General features: G+C 44.7%; 1 protein-coding gene across 1 annotated transcript in view; it reads left to right on the top strand.

The window, feature by feature from the left end:
• Window positions 1-20,863, top strand: part of RTTN (rotatin) — a 228,839-nt gene that overhangs the window by 166,297 nt on the left and 41,679 nt on the right. The window contains exon 35 of the mRNA XM_040432294.1: window positions 14,188-14,270. Within this exon, the coding sequence (XP_040288228.1) occupies window positions 14,188-14,270 (83 nt within the window). The remainder of the gene's footprint in view (window positions 1-14,187; window positions 14,271-20,863) is intronic.

Below are 20,863 nucleotides of genomic sequence, written 5' to 3'. Positions count from 1 at the left end.
GAATGTAATGATATCCATTCGGACTGATCTTTGGATGTGCCATAGATATATGGGAAAATATCGTCATTGATGTCCAGCATGAAAGGGATTTGTAGAGTGTTAGACTCCTGCAGTGCCAAACAGTGTAATTGTGTTCGAGAGCAGAGCAATATCAAAGCCAGTGTAATCTTAAATGTATCATAGAGATATCACAAGATCAGGCTCTGTTTACATGTTTTTTTCTGTATATTTGGCGTGCACATTGGGAAAATAGCCCTATCTTATACAGTTGCATATGTTGCCCATTAAATAGTTAGGGATGCTGGACATGGGTCCATCAAGTCCAACCTATAAGCCTACCGTGTTGATCTAAAGCAGGGATGCCCAACCTACGGCCCTCCAGCTGTTGTACAAAGTTGTCGTTTTGCAACAGCTGGAGGGCCGCAGGTTGGGCATCCCTGATCTAAAGTAATGCAAAAAAGCCAGTTGCCCCTTACTGAGGTTTACAAATCCCTTACGGATTTGGTATTACATTAAAAATAATAATAAAAACCTTTTTTTTTTTTTAAAAGTGTCCTGCAGGTATAAATGATCACAACCTCTTAAGGTTTCATGTAAAGTAGCTCTTCACTAGATTAACATGAGCCCGGAGGTGACATCATTGAATTTGTAGGTGTAAAGACTGATTTGCTAATCCTGTAGATGGTGCAAACTTACGGCTGTCCAGACCTGCATTAGATTACTTTAAGGCCCCTTTCACACGAGCAAGTTTTCCGCCTGGGTGCGATGGGTAACATGAACGCAGTTACGCATAGCACCCGCACTGAATCCTGACCCATTCATTTCAATGGGTTTGTGTACATAAGCGTTTTTTTTTACGCATCTTTTCTTGCGTTGCATGAAAAACGCAGCATGTTCTATATTCTGCATTTTTCACGCAGCCCTGGCCCCGTAGAAGTGAGGAGGAAAAAGAAGAACGTGGGGCGCCAAAAAGGCGTAGCAACTCAAAAAGATCATCAGCAAGGTGATCTATGTAATGTCAAATAGAATGTATTTACAAATATTATCCTAGGAAGGGGTGGTAAAACAGTCTGAGGGACCAAACCAGTATTGAAGAAGGTGGCCAGTCGAGTACATACACTGAAGTGTCCGTTTACAGTGAGGTTCAAACATGCACAGTTGTATCATTCAAGAGAAAGAAAAATGAGATACACTCACTTCACCAGGGAGGGGGTCGCAAGATAAACTCAAGACACTTGCTGCCTTACCCTCCCTCGATGAGGTCGCCTGTTAAATGGTCCGCACCCCGTCCTTACAAAAATGATTAACCGGAGGACTTCCAGAGATAACTTCAAGAAGGATGCTTTAATAATGGTAAAAAGCTTGATGCATTTCGGGGTATTTAAAATAATAAATCCCTTCTTCAGGAGCAAACTGGCATACATATATCATAAAAACTCACATTTTAATAGTGTCACTCGTTGGCCGTCTTGGTATCTAGCGTTTCCTCGTGGTGGAGCGCAACTTCCGGTCATGTGACATCACACATCCACCGCTGGAACGCATGTACAAAGTATCCACATAATTAAATAAACATAAAATCAATAGTTCGACCAAGATGGCAAATGTCCAACTTAAAAGTAATAAATAATATTCTCGTGATACATTCTGAATCAAAAAAGGGGAAGGTAGGGGGAAAATGAACGCTCGAGAAATCGAGCGTAAGACGGATACTAATATTAGCAGGAAGCTGAAATTTAGTCTAGAAGAGTGGAAAAATGAAGTAATATCCCATAACTTCTATCATGTCACTACCTCAATGAAAGTAGATATTAGCCTGGAAATTGGACCCTTTTAAAATGTCGCTTTTATTAGGTTTACTTTAAAAAGCAGAAATAAATATACACCCTCTGATAACCGGGTATCCAAAATAATAACAGGACAAGATGTTGCCCAGCTACCACCGTGAATTGGTGAAAAAAGTGAATAAACTAAATAAATAAGATACGTATAAATTCCAGGGGCATAAATGACATTCAATAGAGGTTGGGGAGTGGGTAGAGGGTTGGGCACCTTAATATGGGTATTGGGGATAATCCTCTGGGGATAATCCTCTGCCCAGGGATGAACCCTGATGGTGGGATCACCCTGTCCCCGTACCTCCCCTGTCTAGCCCTGTACAACCCTGTACATTTGGAATTTTTTACACAATTGATGTCCGTTTCTACCCCGACGCGTTTCCCCACTATGGTTCATCAGGGGGTCAGTTAAAAGATAGTGATTGTAATAGATAACATCATGAATCAAATAACAGGATGACAAAACAGATAATATTAGATATAATTACTGTGTCCTGGTAGATGCCATGGGGCAGGCCATGTAGGAGGCAGAGAGGACTCACGCTTGTTCTCCTGATGAAAAGGAGATGTCACCTGAGGAAAAGAAAGTCATAAATGAACCCACTATTGGTATTTACCTATGCGGTTATCTCACTCTTTATGTACCAAGTTCAGAATAACTTACAGGTGAGGTGTCCCCCTGAGGTTTGGACTGCCGCCTGCCAAGCTTGATGGGGCAGTGGGGCATCCCTGTGTTAGTCCAGTTTTAAATGAAAGTGCAAGCGCGCCTTTCACTGTCGGGAGCCGCGTATCAGGTAGGTGGAACGCACGCTCCGCTACTTCCGGTTACCTGTAACGCAGGCCTCGCTTCCGGTCTGCTGTACCGCAGACGTCATTTCCGGATTGGCGATGTTTAAGCGCTCCAGGTTCTCCCCTAGTGATTGAGAAATGGGTAAGGTGCATCAAGGTTTGGCACCAAATTACCCTCATGTAGTTATTTTATTAAGACGCTCTTTTGGCACAGGGGTCTTAAATGGAGTGGTGGGGGATAATTTAATCTGGTGTATTAAATTTGGACAGACTAAAAAGTATCATATAAAGCAGCTACATAGGGTCACTTTCAATATGTGTTCCAATTGGAGCCACTTCATTATGTATGTCATCCCCACACTTACCCAGATTAAATAAGCCCTACTTTACTGTAAAACAACAGAGTATTAACAGGACATAATTGCTTCTAGGTTGTAGCTTTTCTGGTCAGGGGATACATAGATAAGATAGACGTTATCATCTGATCAGAGAAATAAAAAATTATTGAGATAATTTAAGATATTATAACTGGGTGGGGCATGATATATCTCAGACCCTTCTAATATATTGTGTACTTATGACCAGTTTGAAACCATTTTCTATCTACTCAGGAAATATAGAGGTGGGTACGAAGGGCAGAGATTCCCGGTCTGTCATAAATTTTTTAAAATATTAAGAGGTATGAAAAAACTTTACAAAAAGCAGGTGAAGATCAGTCGTTCATTGAGACCAGCACGGACACCTACACTATTATTTATATCTAACTCCATAAAAAAAAAAAATTTGATACTCAATGAAAGTAGGACAATTAAATAATTGGATTTTGGGCAAAGTAAATAGTAGGTGGTTAACCTAACTAAATGATGTTGGAAAATATAATAAATAATTGTCATAACTAGGAATGAGCGAATCGACTTGGTATGAAACATCCGAAGTCGATTCGCATAAAACTTTGTTTAAATGCTGTCCAATACTGTACTATATACTATACAGTATTAGAATGTATTGGCTCCGATGAGCCGAAGTTATTGCTTCGTGAAGTCTCGCGAGACTTCGCGTAATAACTTAATAAATGAATTTGTACTGTAAAAAAACATTTCCCCTCACCCATGACGGCACCCCATGCGACCAGGGACCTCCCATCCGGGACAGGAAACCTGAGAAGATAAAAGGTTCACACCCCCACCAAGCACCAGTTCAGGTTTCCTGTCCTCCGGATGGGAAGTCTCTGGGAAGCTCACGTTGGATTTCACGTTGGTTCTCACCTACAGCCGGGGGGAGGCCCAGGTTTTTATCCGGTTTGTGGCCTCCCCCAGGTGGCGTCAGGCTCTCCGGGGCTGCTGCCTACAGTCTGGGCCTCTTCCCCCACATTCCGGCGCTGGCCTGAGGGAGCCGCTATGGCCGTGTTCAGGCGGCTTCCCTCCTTGCTCCCGGGTTGCCCGTCTTCCTGTCGGCGTCGGAAGGGGCGTCTGCGCATGCGCACGCCCCGACGCGGGGGGGGGCGGGGCTTGACCCGGAAGTTGGGTTGAGCGCCGATGTGTGCCCTGGCGCGTCTTTTAAAATATTAATGGGGCAGAGGGGGGGAACCCAGCCGGCTGATGTGGCACACAGTGTGGTGCTGAAGAGGCTCTTTGCGGTCAGCAAGATGTCAGAGCCTGCAGACGGACGCGCCGAACCCCTGGAACCCTCAAGGCCCGCGAGTCCGGTACCAGTCCTGAGGAGTGGGGGCTAAAGAAGGTGGTGAGATATATCCTTTTTTATTAATGGGGTGTTATCTGCTTGATTTGTGTAGGTGGCAAAGCCCCCCAAAAAAGCGGCCTCAAAGACGAAGCATAAGAAGTGTGCATGATGTAAGGTCCCCCTAGCTTCCTCCTATTCTAAGCCGTTATGCTCCCCATGTATTGATAAGTTGGTGGCAGAGGAGTCACGGAGCCCTTCCAGGAATATGCGATCTTTAATAAGATCTGAAGTGAAAGCATCCCTAAAATCCTTAACTACGAATCGCCCGCAGTCTCCGGGAAGATCTCCGGATATGAGGGATTCGGATATAGACCTTTCGGACGCGGAGGAAAGAGAAGCAGGCCAGTTACTCTCCGATGATAATACTTCGTCAGCAGAAGAAGAAACAGGGGGATCCCTTTTCTCGCCTGAAGATACCCAAAACCTCCTTAAAGCGGTCAGAGCGACGATGCAATTAGAAGAGGTGAAACAGCCTAAATCAACAGCAGACGTTGCCTTTCAGGGGTTAGGTCCCAGAAAGCAGAGAGTTTTTTCCATTCATGAGAATGTGCAGGCATTAATTAAAAAAGGAATGGAAGAATCCTGATAGGAAGTTTTTTATTCCAAGCTCTGTCAAAAGGAAATATCCCTTTGATGAAAAGGTAGCAGCCTGTTGGGATAAGGCCCCTATTGTTGATGCTCGGGTGGCAAAGATTGCCAAGAAGTCTGCTCTTCCGTTCGATGACCTGGGTAACCTATCTGATCCTCTGGATAAAAAAGCGGATTTTTATTTGAAGAAGGCCTGGGAATCATCCTCTACCTGCTTGAGGCCGGCGGTTGCAGCGTCATGGGTCTCTAGGTCACTACATATCTGGCTGGAACAGCTGGAACAGCATCTCAGTGAGAAGAAACCAAGAGAAGAAGTTTTGGCCTCTCTTCCCACCTTTTTTAAGGCTGTTGATTTTTTAGCCGATGCCTCCACAGATATAGTTAGGTTCTCAGCCAGATCATCCGCCTTATCCAATGCAGCTAGAAGAGCTATCTGGCTGAGGTCCTGGAAGGCGGATCAGGGTTCTAAGGCTAGGTTATGCGCTATCCCCTGTGAGGGTGACAGGCTCTTTGGGTCTTCCCTTGATGATATACTTGAAAAGGCCTCGGATAGGAAGAAGGGTTTTCCAGCTCCTCAACGCCCCCCCTTTTTTCGTAGATACCAAGGCAAAAGGCAAAGGGGTAGGCAGTATGATAAAAGGGAAAAGGATAGATTTCCTAAGAAATCCGGAGGTTTCCTCTTTAAACCCCAAGATCAAAGGCCCAAAGATAAGCAATGACGCCGAATCCCAGGTACGGGGAAGGTTATCTCTCTTTCTCCCAGCCTGGAAAAACATAACCAAGAACGGCTGGATCCTGGGGGGGATTGGAGAGGGGTTCCGGCTGGAGCTTCTGACCCGTCCCCGGGACTCGTTCAGGCTAACAGATTACCCCAAGGATCTAGTCAAGAGACAGGCCTTAGAGTCAGAGGTCCTGCTACTTCTGCGAAAAGGGGTGGTTGTCCCGGTTCCGCAGGCAGAGAGGGGCAGGGTTTTTTACTCTCCTCTTTTTTTAGTAAAAAAACCCAATGGATCCTTTCGGTAATCCTGAACCTGAAGAAATTAAACAAATTCCTCAGCTACAAAAAATTCTGCATGGAGACCATAAGGTCGGCCCTAGATCTACTATCAAAGAATTGCTGGATGGCGACTCTGGACTTAGAGGACGCGTACTACCACGTGCCAATACATGTGTCCTCCCAAAAATATTTGAGGACAGCAGTCTGGGTTCAGGGGGAATGTCTACACCTGCAATACAGAGCCCTCCCCTTTGGGGTTTCTCAAGCCCCCAGAATCTTCACAAAGGTGATTACGGAAGTAGCCTCCTTCCTAAGATTGTCAGGGGTTCCGTTGCTGCCATACTTGGACGACTTCCTGTTTATTTCCCAGACCAAAGAGGGCTTGATTCAAAACATCGAGGTTTCCTGCGCCATGTTAAAGAGCCTGGGCTGGAAAATAAATTGGAAGAAGTCTTGCCTAACTCCATCCCAGAGTTGTGTATTTTTAGGCATCCTTTTAGACTCCCGAGTAGAAAAGTCCTTCCTCCCGTCCGCCAAGATATTCTCCATCAGAGAGCATGTTTTGGATCTTTTCAGATCCTACCTCTGCTCGTTCAGGAGGGCAATGGCAGTGCTGGGCCACCTGACAGCAACCTTTCCAGCGGTCCTATATGCACAGGCTCATACAAGGAAGCTACAGTCATGCATCCTGCGCCAATGGGACGGCTGCAAGCAGTCGTTGCACCGGCTTTTCCACTTATCCGCAGAGGCGAGAGTGTCTCTTCTTTGGTGGACTGTGACAGAAAATCTCTCAGCAGGAGTACCATGGGCCTTTCGGGATCCCATTGTAATAACAACGGACGCCTGCCCGTGGGGTTGGGGGGCCCACTCGGAGAACAAGGCTTGGCAAGGGAGGTGGGATTTAAACACCAGGAAAGCCACCTCGAACCTCAAAGAACTGAAAGCAGTAGAGATGGCCTTAAAAGCAATAGCTCCAGACATATCCTTCAGAAACATAGTTCTATACTCAGACAACTTGACTACAGTGGCATACATCAACCATCAAGGCGGAACAAGAGTACCTTCTCTGGCAATACTCTGTCACCAGATCTTTCAGCTGGCAGAGCAGAGACATCTATCTCTGTCGGCAGTCCACATAAAAGGGAAAGAAAACATAGTAGCCGATTTTCTGAGTCGCACCCAGCTAAAGCAGGGGGACTGGTGCCTAAACTCAGAAGTCTTCTCCCAGTTAACACAGAAGTTCGGCCTCCCTACGATCGACCTATTTGCCTCCAGAAAGAACAGGAAAGTGGAAAGGTTCTTCTCCATAAATCGTCTGGACGATCCAACAGCTTTAGACGGATTAGCACAGGACTGGACTCAGGAGGAGGGTTATGCCTTCCCTCTGTTTTCCCTAATCCCGCAGGTCCTGAAAAAAGTCCAGAGGGAGAAAGCAACGATTACCCTAGTGGCCCCAGTGTGGCCGAAAAGGTCCTGGTACTCCTGCCTCCTAGACCTAGCAATAACCCCCCCTTGGATTCTCCCCCCTCGGGAGGATCTATTATATCAAGGCCCGATCCTGCATCCCAGTCCAGGAATTCTGCATCTGGCAGCATGGAGGCTGAGAGGGAGATTTGGTTAGGTCGGGGTCTGTCCCAATCTGTAGTTTCCACCATTTTGGGAAGTAGGAAAGACACCACGGCCAGAAAATATAATAAGATCTGGGAAGTCTTTTCCTCCTTTTTAGGGATCAATCCTGACCCCTTTTCTCCTCCAGATGTCTCTAGGGTTCTAGATTTTTTACAAGCTGGCTTGGATAAGGGGCTTAGGGCTTCCACCCTAAGAGTACATGTGGCAGCCTTGAGTTACTTCTTCGATTCCCAGCTGGCCCTGCATCCTTGGGTTAAAAGGTTTCTGTTGGCAGCCTCCAGGATCCGCCCTTCGATAAGACCCTTGTCCCCTCCTTGGGACCTAAACACGGTCTTGACGGCCCTGTCACAGAAACCTTTTGAGCCCCTGTCAGATTTGCCAATAGATATGCTCTCTTTTAAGATGTCCTTTTTACTGGCCATTACTTCAGCTAGGAGGATCTCAGAGATTCAGGCTTTCTCGGCTTTTCCTCCTTATACCCAGGTCTTGGATGACAAAGTTATCATTAGGCCTCTCCCGTCCTTCCAGCCAAAGGTGGTTTCGGACTTCCATAGAAGTCAGGATGTTGTCCTTCCATCTTTTTGCCCTAATCCCTCTAATAGTTTAGAAAGGGAGTATCATTGCCTGGACGTCAAAAGATGTCTACTTGCTTATTTAGAGTCTACCTCGGCCTGGAGGTTGGATGAAAACCTCCTTATTCAGTTTTGGGGTAGAAATAAGGGGCGGAAAGTGTCCACGGCGGTTATTGGTAGATGGGTTAAAAGGGCCATTTCCGAAGCCTATTTAGCGCAGGGTCTCTCGCCCCCTTCAGGGTTTGGAGCCCACTCCACTCGAGCGGTAGCTACGTCCTGGGCCGAGAAGGCGGATGCCTCCCTGGCCCAAATTTGTAGAGCAGCAACTTGGAGCTCTCAACATACCTTTTTTAAAACATTACAGGCTCCAACTTCACGCGGATTCCGCCTTTGGTAGGAAGGTGCTTCAGGCGGTTGTCCCCCCCTAATTTCTCATTAATAGTCTATCTCGCATGGGGTGCCGTCATGGGTGAGGGGAAAACAACATTGCTTACCGGTAATTGTTTTTCTCGATACCCATGACGGCACCCCCGAAATTTTCCCTTCCCTATAATAGAAGTATATTTAAAAAAATAAATAAATAAATAAAAAAATAAAAAGCCTTTAGTTGTCCTTTATTAGGTTATATGCGGGGTAGCCCGCTACTTCCTTATTGGTTTCTGAGAGTTTTCTCTCTTAAGTATTGAAGAGATATAATGTACCGTATTGGATCTCTCTCTCTCTCTATTTTTCTTACGTGTATTCACCTCCGGAGTACTGTTTATTACTATCACTGGTGCTTGGTGGGGGTGTGAACCTTTTATCTTCTCAGGTTTCCTGTCCCGGATGGGAGGTCCCTGGTCGCATGGGGTGCCGTCATGGGTATCGAGAAAAACAATTACCGGTAAGCAATGTTGTTTTCCCGAACTCGGATTTAATTGTCTTTCATTGAGGTACTGACGCGATAATAGTTATGGGATATTACTTCATTTAGCATCTGGATATTACTTGAATTAGCATTTCAGTGGGTACTGCTACAATACATATGTTTCTATTGTTTTGGCTTTGTAGATACAATTTGCATGTATAATCTATATTTTTTATCAATGCACCTGTATGTATGATTTATAGGTTTATATATATTTTCTACCAATATGTTTTGGATCTATGCATTTTATGTATGTAAAAATCTAATTATCATATTTATTTTATCATATTGTTTTTAATATCTGATCGAGATAGATAGATATATATACAGATTTCTATTTTCTGAATTAGATAAATTACTGATTGTTTTTTATATATATATATATATATATATATATATATATATATATATACACAGTGGATATAAAAAGTCTACACACCCCTGTTAAAATGTCAGGTTTCTGTGATGTAAAAAAATGAGACCAAGATAAATCATTTCAGAACTTTTTCCACCTTTAATGTGACCTATAAACTGTACCACTCAATTGAAAAACAAACTGAAATCTTTTAGGTGGAGGGAAGAAAAAAAAAATATAATAATAATACTGTTTAATAAGTGTGCACACCCTCTTATAACTGGGGATGTAGCGGTGTTCAGAATTAAGCAATCACGTTCAAAATCATGTTAAATAGGAGTCAGCATACACCTGCCATCATCTAAAGTGCCTCTGATTAACCCCAAATAAAGTTCAGCTGCTCTAGTTGGTCTTTCCTGAAATTTTCTCAGTCGCATCCCACAGCAAAAGCCATGGTCCACAGAGAGCTTCCAAGAAATCAGAGGGATCTCATTGTTATGTTTCTAGATAAACTGGACACCGAGTCAAATAAGGAAAAAAAAAACAAAGGGTTTTTTAAAAGGTGGAAATTGTTTATTACCAACAACTTTACACAGGAGGAAGTTAAAAACATTATGCAGTCATTCAAATATACAGAGTGGTATAGTTTAGAAGCCCTCAAGGGCACCCTAGGGAAATTAGCCATCTAACCATCAAATGTGAGATGAGGGGAGTAAATCAGGTAGAAAACTAAAAGGACAGATGACATGAGATGTTAGAAAAGACAGATTAGGAAATCTAGAGGCAGTTTTTGCTGAAGTGACCTAGTTGGGTGGGAGGGGGGGGGGGTGGGATATTTTTCATTATTGTTTATAAAAAAGATAAAATGATGTATCACCTTTACATTGAACCTGTATTCAAAGTCTTGTACTGTTTCTTTCTTATGTGGTGAAACAAATAAAACAATTGTTTAAAAAAAAAAAAGGTATCAATCAGGAGAAGGGTACAAAAGAATTTCCAAGGCATTAGATATACCATGGAACACAGTGAAGACAGTCATCATCAAGTGGAGAAAATATGGCACAACAGTGACATTACCAAGAACTGGACGTCCCTCCAAAATTGATGAAAAGACGAGAAAAAAAAACTAGTCTGGGAGGCTACAAAGAGGCCTACAGCAACATTAAAAGAGCTGCAGGAATATCTGGAAAGTACTGGCTGTGTGGTACATGTGACAACAATCTCTCGTATTCTTCATATGTCTGGGCTATGAGGTAGAGTGGCAAGACGAAAGCCTTTTCTTACGAAGAAAAACATCCAAGCCAGGCTACATTTTGCAAAAACACATCTGAAGTCTCCCAAAAGCATGTGGGAAAAAGTGTTATGGTCTGATAAAACCAAGGTTGAACTTTTTGGCCATAATTCCAAAAGATATGTTTGGCGCAAAAACAACACTGCACATCACCAAAAGAACACCATACCCACAGTGAAGCATGGTGGTGGCGGCATCATGCTTTGGGGCTGTTTTTCTTCAGCTGGAACTGGGGCCTTAGTTAAGCTAGAGAGAATTATGAACAGTTCGAAATACCAGTCAATATTGGCACAAAACCTTCAGGCTTCTGCTAGAAAGCTGAACATAAAGAGGAACTTCATCTGTCAGCATGACAACGACCCAAAGCAAACATCCAAAACAACAAAGGAATGGCTTCACCAGAAGAAGATTACAGTTTTGGAATGGCACAGCCAGAGCCCAGACCTGAATCTGATTGAAAATCTGTGGGGTGATCTGAAGAGGGCTGTTCACAGGAGATGCCCTCACAATCTGACAGATTTGGAGTGTTTTTGCACAGAAGAGTGGGCAAATCTTGCCAAGTAAAAAATGTGCCATGCTGATAGACTCATACCCAAAAAGACTGAGTGCTGTAATAAAATCTTCCCTCTACCTAAAAGATTTCAGTTTGTTTTTCAATTGAGTTGTACAGTTTATAGGTCACATTAAAGGTGGAAAAAGTTCTGAAATTATTTATCTTTGTCTCATTTTTTTTTACAGCACAGAAACCTGACATTTTAAGGCTACTTTCACACTAGCGTTCGGGTGTCCGCTCGTGCGCTCCGTTTGAAGGGGCTCACGAGCGGCCCCGAACGCATCCGTCTGGCCCCAATGCATTCTCAGTGGAGGCGGATCCACTGAGAATGCATCCGCCTGCCAGCGTTCAGCCTCCGCTCCGCTCAGTGAGCGGACACCTGAACGCTGCTTGCAGCGTTCGGGTGTCCGCCTGGCCGTGCGGAGGCGAGCGGATCCGTCCAGACTTACAATGTAAGTCAATGGGGACGGATCCGCTTGAAGATGACACCATATGGCTCAATCTTCAAGCGGATCCGTTCCCCATTGACTTTCAATGTAAAGTCTGAACGGATCCGCTCAGACAACTTTCACACTTAGAAAATTTTCTAAGTTTTAATACAGACGCATCCGTTCTGAACGGATGCGAACGCCTGCATTATCGGAGCGGATCCGTCTGATGAAACATCAGACGGATCCGCTCCGAACGCTAGTGTGAAAGTAGCCTAACAGGGGTGTGTAGACTTTTTATATCCACTGTATATACCCCCTTTATTTTAATTTTTCTTCTTCTTTTTTTCCACTCTTCTAGACTATGTATTCTAATGCGTTCAACGTTGAGACGCAAGTTTCCCATCCCGATGCGTTCCACGTTGGAATGCAAATCTGTAGATTCATTAAATCTGGGCTAGCATGTTTTTACTCCTCCCCGTCCTTTCCTCTTCTGATGTATTAATACTTCCCCTTTTTTAATTCAGAATGTATCATGAGAATATTATTTATTACATTTAAGGCTACTTTCACACTAGCGTTCGGGGCTCCGCTTGTGAGCTCCGTTTGAAGGGGCTCACGAGCGGCCCCGAACGCATCCGTCTGGCCCTGATGCATTCTCAATGGAGGCGGATCCACTGAGAATGCATCCGCCTGCCAGCGCTCAGCCTCCGCTCCGCTCAGTGAGCGGACACCTGAACGCTGCTTGCAGCGTTCGGGTATCCGCCTGGCCGTGCGGAGGCGAGCGGATCCGTCCAGACTTACAATGGAAGTCAATGGGGACGGATCCCCTTGAAGATGACACCATATGGCTCAATCTTCAAGCGGATCCGTTCCCCATTGACTTACAATGTAAAGTCTGAACAGATCCGCTCAGACAACTTTCACACTTAGAAAATTTTCTAAGTTTTAATGCAGACGCATCCGTTCTGAACGGATGCGAACGTCTGCATTATCGGAGCGGATCTGTCTGATGAAACATCAGACGGATCCGCTCCGAACGCTAGTGTGAAAGTAGCCTAAGTTGGACATTTGCCATCTTGTTTGACCTATTGATTTTATGTTTATTTAATTATGTGTTTATTTAATTATGTGTACATGCGTTCCAGCGGTGGAACGCAATTCCAGCGTGTGATGTCACATGACTGGAAGTTGTGCTCCACCACGAGGAAACGCTAGATACCAAGTCGGCCAACGAGTGACACTATGAAAATGTGAGTTTTTATGATATATGTATGCCAGTTTGTTCCTGAAGAAGGGGTTTATTATTTTAAATACCCCGAAATGCGTCAAGCTTTTTACCATTATTAAAGCATCCTTCTTGAAGTTATCTCTGGAAGTCCTCCGGTTCATCATTTTTGTAAGGACGGGGTGCGGACCATTTAACATGCGACCTCAGCGAGGGAGGGTAAGGCAGCAAGTGTCTTGAGTTTATCTTGCGCCCCCCTCCCTGGTGAAGTGTATCTCATTTTTAATTTCTCTTGAATGATACAACTGTGTATATTTGAACTTCACTTTAAACGGACACTTCAGTGTATGTACTCGACCGGCCACCTTGTTAAATACTGGTTTGGTCCCTCAAATTGTTTTCTTCAACCCTTTCTGGGATAATATTTAAAAATACATTCTACTGGGACATTATATAGATCACCTTGCTGATGATATTTTTGAGTTGCTGCGCCATTTTTGGTGCCCCACGTTCTTCTTTTTTCCTCCACAATAATTCACGCAACCGCACACTTTGTGGTGGGTCTTGCTTGCTTTTTCTTCAGTGGGTGCTGCCTATTTCTCTATCTTGTCCCGAAACTTCTAGAGTGGTGTTCTTTGGCACCCTGTCCCTTTCGTCATATCCTTCGTTCTACCCCTTCACTTTCCCTTCCATTTCCCTCCCCCTCCTTTCCTTGTTCCTGCCCCTCTTCCTTCTCCATTTTTTACTCCTTTTTTTGATCTCTTTCTTTCCCCATAGAAGTGAATGGGGCTTCAGTAAAAAACACATTGAATCCACAAGCAAGTGCGGATGCAATGCGTTTTTCACTGATGGTTGCTAAGAGATGTTGTTTGTAAACCTTCAGTCTTTTATCACGCGCGTGAAAAACACATCAAAACTCATTGCACCCGCGCGGAAAAACCTGAACGCAATAGCAGACAAAACTGACTGAATTTGCTTGCAAAATGGTGCGAGTTTCACTGAACGCACCTTGAACGCATCCGGAGCCAATCCGCCATGCTTGTGTGAAAGAGGCCAATGTGTGCATCATCTTAGACAGTGCCCCTTTCCCATTACACCACACCCCTTTCTAATAAGTCACACACATTTAGGAATAGGTACCGAAACTTAGATGTGCCAAATTGCGCCAATTTTCTGGTGCAATTTTAAGTCCAAATTTAGGTGCATTCACTTAGTAAATGTGGGCCACTGTCTCTGTATTTTAGTGTGATGTGTATATGATCTCAATTTCAGGTTCTGAGGATTCGCTTTATGTTTGGCATAGTGCTCCCAATGTTTCCAGCGCATCTGGCTCAGAATCCACCTTAAGCACAATAGTAAGTAACCCTTAGGTTCTCTCTTCCCATATACGGAAAAATCTTTTATTCATTTTCAAATTTTTCTTGTTGAATTATATTGAAAAACCGATTTAAAAGGGTTGTGCAAGAATGGTTGGCTTTTTGGCAAACCCCCACATACTGCGGGAGCCGCAAAGGGAAGCTTACTTACCTGCTTCCCGGTGTGTCATGCTGTGACCATTAGTCATGACGCAAGGGGAGCCTGACAGCGCCGCGGCCTGTGATTGGCTGAGACTATGTAAAACTGGATATTGACATCACTGGAGCCCAGAGGAGCATTGCAGACCTGGAGGGGGAGAGGGAGCAGGGAGCCAGCGCAGGGAAGTAAGCTTCCCTTTGCATGTCCCACAGAATGGGGAGTTTGCCAAAACCCCCCCCCCATTCTTGCACAACCCCTTTAATGCCAGATTCAGAAGGCCGGTTTAATTTCCATCCTCTGGACTTCCTTATGGCATCCGAGCGCGTCTGTTTTTTACCTGACCCATTCGAGTCTTAGACTGGACTCGGACAAGAATGGTTCATGCCTGCCGCTAGTTTCTTCATGGACCAACGGTTAAAGAGGTTATTCCATGACTAATGTAAAAAATGAAAACCAGACATCACGTAGTACATGACAATACCTTTCTAACAAAGCTGGAACCAGCTCTGTACCGCACATGGATCCAGAGATTCCCAGATTCATTGCTCCAGTTGCTCTGCTAGAAATATTTCATGCTGGTAGCTCGGGAGGGTGTCCTTTCTGCTTCAGCTCTCTCTCACCATCACAGCTCAGTGGGAGTGTCTTTTCTGCTGCACCTCTCACCAAGTCATAGCACAGGGAAGTGTGCCTTCTGCTGCAGCTCTTTCCCTGTAATTCTCATAGCTTCTAACAGTAGATCCAGCTGGTGGCATCTGAAGTTTGGAATTGATCATGTGTGACCACCTCAGTGAGGTGGACAGAGAAATAAGGAAAAAACCAAACAGAAGGTTGCGCTTTACAGATCCATTTTATTGAATAAGTCAGTGGCTGTAGTACATTTTAATTACATCCTATTACAAAGGTATTTAGATGCAGGTGCTGATTACAAAATGTAGAATATTTTTACTGGGACAAGCCCTTTAACCATCTTCTCCTGCTCCCAGTTGTGGGCTGGTGTATCCATACTTGGGTAGGCATTGATTTAGTGATACGTTTATGCATGTTTGTGAAGGACCTCTTTGGCATGTATCGCTCTGAATCCATTCATGTGAAATTGGAGCTTTTGTTTTAAAGTTAAAGAGGTTATCCCATGATTAATGTGAAAAATGGAAATCAGACATGATTTAGTACATGACAACCTCTTTCTAATAAAGCTAGAACCAGCCGTGTACTTCGCATGGGTCCAGAGATCTCCCCATTTATTGTTCTGCTAGATTTATATAAAGCTAGCAGCTCAAGGGGAGTGTCTTTCCTGCTGCAGCTCGGGAGGTGTGTCCATGCTCTACCTATCACAGCTCAGGGGGTGTATCCATGCTCTACCTATCACAGCTCAGGAGGCAGTGGAAGGAAGAAACTGAGCATGTGCGGCCATCTCAGTGAGCAGGACAAAGAAATAAGAAAAAAACAAACTGCAGGTGGTGCTATACAGATACATTTTGACTTACTCATTGGCTATGCTTCATTCTTAATTCAGGGCTCGACAAATCCCAGGTCGCCATGGCGACCAGGAATTTAGTCCTGGCGCTTGGGTATTTGTCAGCCCGTTTTCAAAGGTGCCCGGGAGCTGCCTTTCTGTCCGGAGGCAGCACCGTTTGAAACGGCTCCGTCACAGCACACAATAGCAGAGACGCTGGCAGCAGGGAGGGGAGGGGCTCGGGAGGAGTGTAATCTGATCCTAGAGTGGAAGCTGCTTCTGCCAGCCCCTCCCCTCCCCGCCCACCAACCAATCAGAGCTGAGGCAAGGCAAGGCAAGCACTAGCAGCTCTGAGTCCGAGTCACTGACACAAGTACAGGAGGGAGTCTAAGTAAGAAAGAATCGAATGAGTCACAGGTTAAAAGAATCTAAAGATCCGATTAGTTAGAGACTCATTCGATTCTTTGAGTTAAAAGAACAGTCAGTCAGACTCTAGAACAGGTTACACTGAGGCTGTCGGCTGATGCTTTTGCAGCAGTGATAAGATTAAGGGACAGGAGCAGAGAGATAAAAGAAGGGACAGGACACAGAGTTTAGATTACAGTTTGAATTAACCCTTTAGGATCAAATTGGCTTCTCAAGGAGATCTATATGTTAAAGGCATCCCCCCTTCTGTCTCATTCAGTAGCTATAGAACTAAGGGTACTTTCACACTTGCGGCAGGATGGATCCGGCAGGCTGTTCACCCTGTCGGATCCGTCCTTCCGCTGTTTCGCCGGACCGCAGCTCTGTCCCCATTGACTATAATGGGGGCAGAGCTCTGGCGCAGCACGGCAGTGCATGGTGAAAGTACTGCATGTCCAACTTTTTAGTCCGGCGGCCTCTCACCCCGAACTGCCATGCTGCGCCGGAGCTCCACCCCTGTCCCCATTATAGTCAATAGGGTCCGGGGACGGAGCGGCGGTATATGTAACATGGTATACAGCATTATTGGGGGCTCTATGGAAAAGTGGGGGGGGGGGGCACCTACTAGGGGCTTTATGACGCGGCTCCGCCTGGCTCCTAACTTTTTTAGCTGGCTCCTAGATTCCAAGGAAATTTGTCAAGCCCTGTCTTAATTACAGGCAATTATGAAAGTATCCAGATCCAGGTGCTGGTTTGAAAACTGCAGAATATTTTTTGTGGGTCAACCCCTTTAGGCTGGGTTCAGACCTGAGCGTATTTGATATGCGCGTTTAACGCGCGTTTTTGTCGCGCGTTTTTTACAATAGTAAACGCGCGTTTGTGTGATTGACTGCAGTGTCCTATGGCCACAAACGCGCGTCAAAACGCCCCAAAGAAGCTCAAGAACTTGTTTGAGCGTAGGGCGTTTTTCAGCGCGTTCAAACGCGCTGTAAAACGCTCAAGTGAGAACCAGGGCCATAGGGAAGCATTGGTTTTCATGTGTTGAGCGTTTTACAGCGCGTTTGAACGCGCTGTAAAACGCTCAAGTGTGAACCCAGCCTTAAAATGGTCAGAATATTGAGCTTGATTGAAATGATAGAACTTTCTAGCTAAGCAAATCATATCATGTTGTAGATGTCTACACACATCTGTGTAATGGTCAGCTATCATTTTGCTTTTCCTTTTTTTATTATTTTTGAATATTTTCTTTTTAAACCATCATACATAAACTAATGAAACAGATTACGCTTCTTTTGAGAAGTAGAACCGCATTTTAAACGTTAAAAGTCAGTGTTTGTCAGTCAGCAGCTTTCTCCAGCCTTTATCAGAGTGCCAAGGAAGATAAGCAGATGCCAGGCTGTGACATGGTGACAGGGCAATCTGTTGTTGAACACACATCCTCCAATGAGGAATGGAATTAGAAAAGAAATGTCATGCCAGTACACATGCCGGCTTAATGGGTAATTCATTACCTGCAAAGTCTGGTGGGTGTAAATCCATAATCTTTTATAGATATATTGAAATTGGCATCTGCTTTTAAAAAAATTATATGTGTTTTATAATTATTAAAGCCCCTCATTTTTATAGAAAAAATACTGCGTACCATTGCCATTAACATGTCTGTTGCAATGTGAGATAATGTTCTAATGGTTAATACTAGGGATGAGTGAATCGACTTTGGATAAAACATCCGAAGTCGATTCGCATAAAACTTTGTTCCAATACTGTACGGAGCGGGACCTGCGTACAGTATTAGACTGTATTGGCTCCGATGAGCTGAAGTTATTGGTTCGGTTCCAAGTGGTACCTTGGAACCGAACCCGAGTTCGGGAAATGTTTTTTTTACTGTACAAATTAATTTATGAAGTTATTACGTGAAGTCTCGGCTCATCGGAGCCAATACATTCTAATACTGTACGGAGCTCCCGTTTTATGAGAATCGACTTGAAGTTGATTCTCTCATCCCTAGTCAATAGCATCAGTGGGATAATCTAGCTGTCAGCTATTTCACATACATACACGGCTTGGCCGAACATGCAAGTGTTCTGAACGGGGAGAGGGGAGAAAGCTACTGTCCGACTCCTCTAGCGCTGACCTATCTCCCTAAAATCAAAAGGATTAGGCAGTTTAAATCCAGTTGCCCAATATCTTATCTCCCTTGTTGACTGACATTGGCAGAGAGTCAATTATAGAACATGCACTATTCTTGCCCTTATTTCTAGTGATCGGGGTGATAAAAATGTGGATTGCACATGCTGCGTGCAGCGGTTTTCTTCCTGCAGATTCTCAACATATTTGCCGGGTTGCAGCCAGATCTTCGACGGTCCCCATTATAGTTAATGGGGGGGCCAGACAGTGATTTTCAAGCTTCAGTCAAACAGAGAGATCCGGAACAGCCTGCCGGATCCCTAGGGCTAGTGTGAAAGTAGCCTTACCTGCCACCTCTTCCTGGAGATTGACAAATTTAAGGGGTTATCCAAGAGTCAGACAGACCTCCCAGAGTGGCCGACCTGCGGTGGAGTTCTTACTTGATCCCCGCTGCTGAGTTCAATGTCTAACGCTCCCGGGCTGGCTCTTGCTCTCCCTACTGCATTGAGATTAGCATCCATCGATTGGGGGGGGGGGGGGGGGAGAATCTAGAAAATGACACTGTTTCCATAACTCGGGAGTTACAGAAATATAATATTTTTCTAGCTTATGGGAGATTTATCAAAACTGGTGTAAAGGAATACTGGCTTTTTTTTTTTTTTTATTATCATCTTTATTGTTTTCTTAAACAGATATATAAAATTTCATAACATACAATTTGCGAGTGATAAAAAATGAGTGATTATACACAGAAATAATACAATTAACCCTATTACTCACCCACCCCCCCAATTCACTTTTGGTAGGTCCGACCAGACCTTTATTGACACTTTTGTTTTAATTGCCAATGCTACAAATAACCAGGGATTGAGGGGCGGAAATCCAAACCATTCTAGCTACGCTTTGATTTTCTTGCTATTTTACCATAGACATCAATGGTATCCGTCAGAGCCAGCCACTCAGAAAAACTAGGACTATTATTAGTGCCCCAATATTTGACTATCAGGGCCTTTGCGGCCATAAAACCCTCCAAGCAAATTCGTATCTGGTGAGACGTTAAGTCACTAGGGGGAAAGAAACTCAGTATTGCCTGCATAAAGCAGCGGTCTAATTTGACCTTATGTCTTCTAGATAGTTCCTCATAGATACGGGTCCAGAAACTGCTTATTTCTGGACACTTCCATAGTATATGACTCAGATCAGCATTTTCTGCCAAACATTTCAAAACAATCACCCTTTTTTTCTTTATAAATTTTGGCGAGGAAGGCGGGGGAGTAGTATAGGCGATGTACAATTTTAAATTGGATCAGTCCATATTTCTGGGAGATCGATACTTTTTAAATATTTTTGTATACAATATCCCAATCCAGGATGTTTTCATCGCCCAGTTCAGCTCCCCAGCTTCCCTCGCTTTTATATGTTATTATTTCACCAAGAGAGTCCCGGAGTCTGTGATATATTTGGGAAAGTGTGAGTTGTGTATCCTTAAATTTAAAACAGTAATCCAAAAAGGAGTTTGCCCTAATAGTCAAAAGACATTTATCCTGGGTGCTCATAAATGCGTGACAGATTTGTGCATTTACACCTATCTAAAAAAGTGACTTTTGTGCCTTTTATTAAATTATCTAAGGCACGGGTGTCAAACACAAGGCCCGCGGGCCGAATCCGGCCCGCCAGACCTCGTCATGTGGCCCGCGTAGCCGCAGGCGGCCCCCGCTCCTCCCGGCTCCTGTATCAGGTGTATCGCATAGGGAGCGCTGTGTATTACCGGTACTTACAACTACAAGCGCTCGCCGAGAGGCTGGGAGGACGGGCGCTGGCAGTGTGAGTCATACGTCACGCGCCTGCGCCGCCCACTTTATGAATGAAGCAGGCGCGTGACGTATGACTCACGCTGCCAGCGCCTGTCCTCCTGGCCTGCCTCCTGCCTCCTCTTTGCTACCTACAGAGCGGCGAGCGCTTGTAGTTGTAAGTACCGTAATACACAGCGCTCCTTATGCGATTACATACAATTACAATTAACTATTAGACATAGGATTATACAGTGAGCGGGGCCCGTGTAGTAGAATAGTCACTGCACGGGCCCCGCTGTCATTATAAAAGCAGATGCCGGCCCCTAGCCCGTGTATTGGGGGTCATTCACACTACAGGGACACTTATGGAGGGGATCTGTGGATGACACATAGCATAAGATGCTATATATGTGTCATCCACAGATCCCCCCCATAACTGTCATACACAGATCCCCCATAAGTGTCACCCACAGATCCCCCATAAGTGTCACCCACAGATCCCCCATAAGTGTCACCCTCAGATCCCCCATAAGTGTCACCCACAGATCCCCCATAAGTGTCACCCACAGATCCCCCATAAGTGTCACCCACAGATCCCCCATAAGTGTCACCCTCAGATCCCCCATAAGTGTCACCCACAGATCCCCCATAAGTG

This window comes from Bufo bufo, chromosome 5 (genome assembly GCF_905171765.1).
Source record: "Bufo bufo chromosome 5, aBufBuf1.1, whole genome shotgun sequence".
NCBI lineage: Eukaryota > Metazoa > Chordata > Amphibia > Anura > Bufonidae > Bufo > Bufo bufo.
Note: the sequence above shows the minus strand (reverse complement) of the source record. Positions and strands in the feature narration are given on the sequence as shown.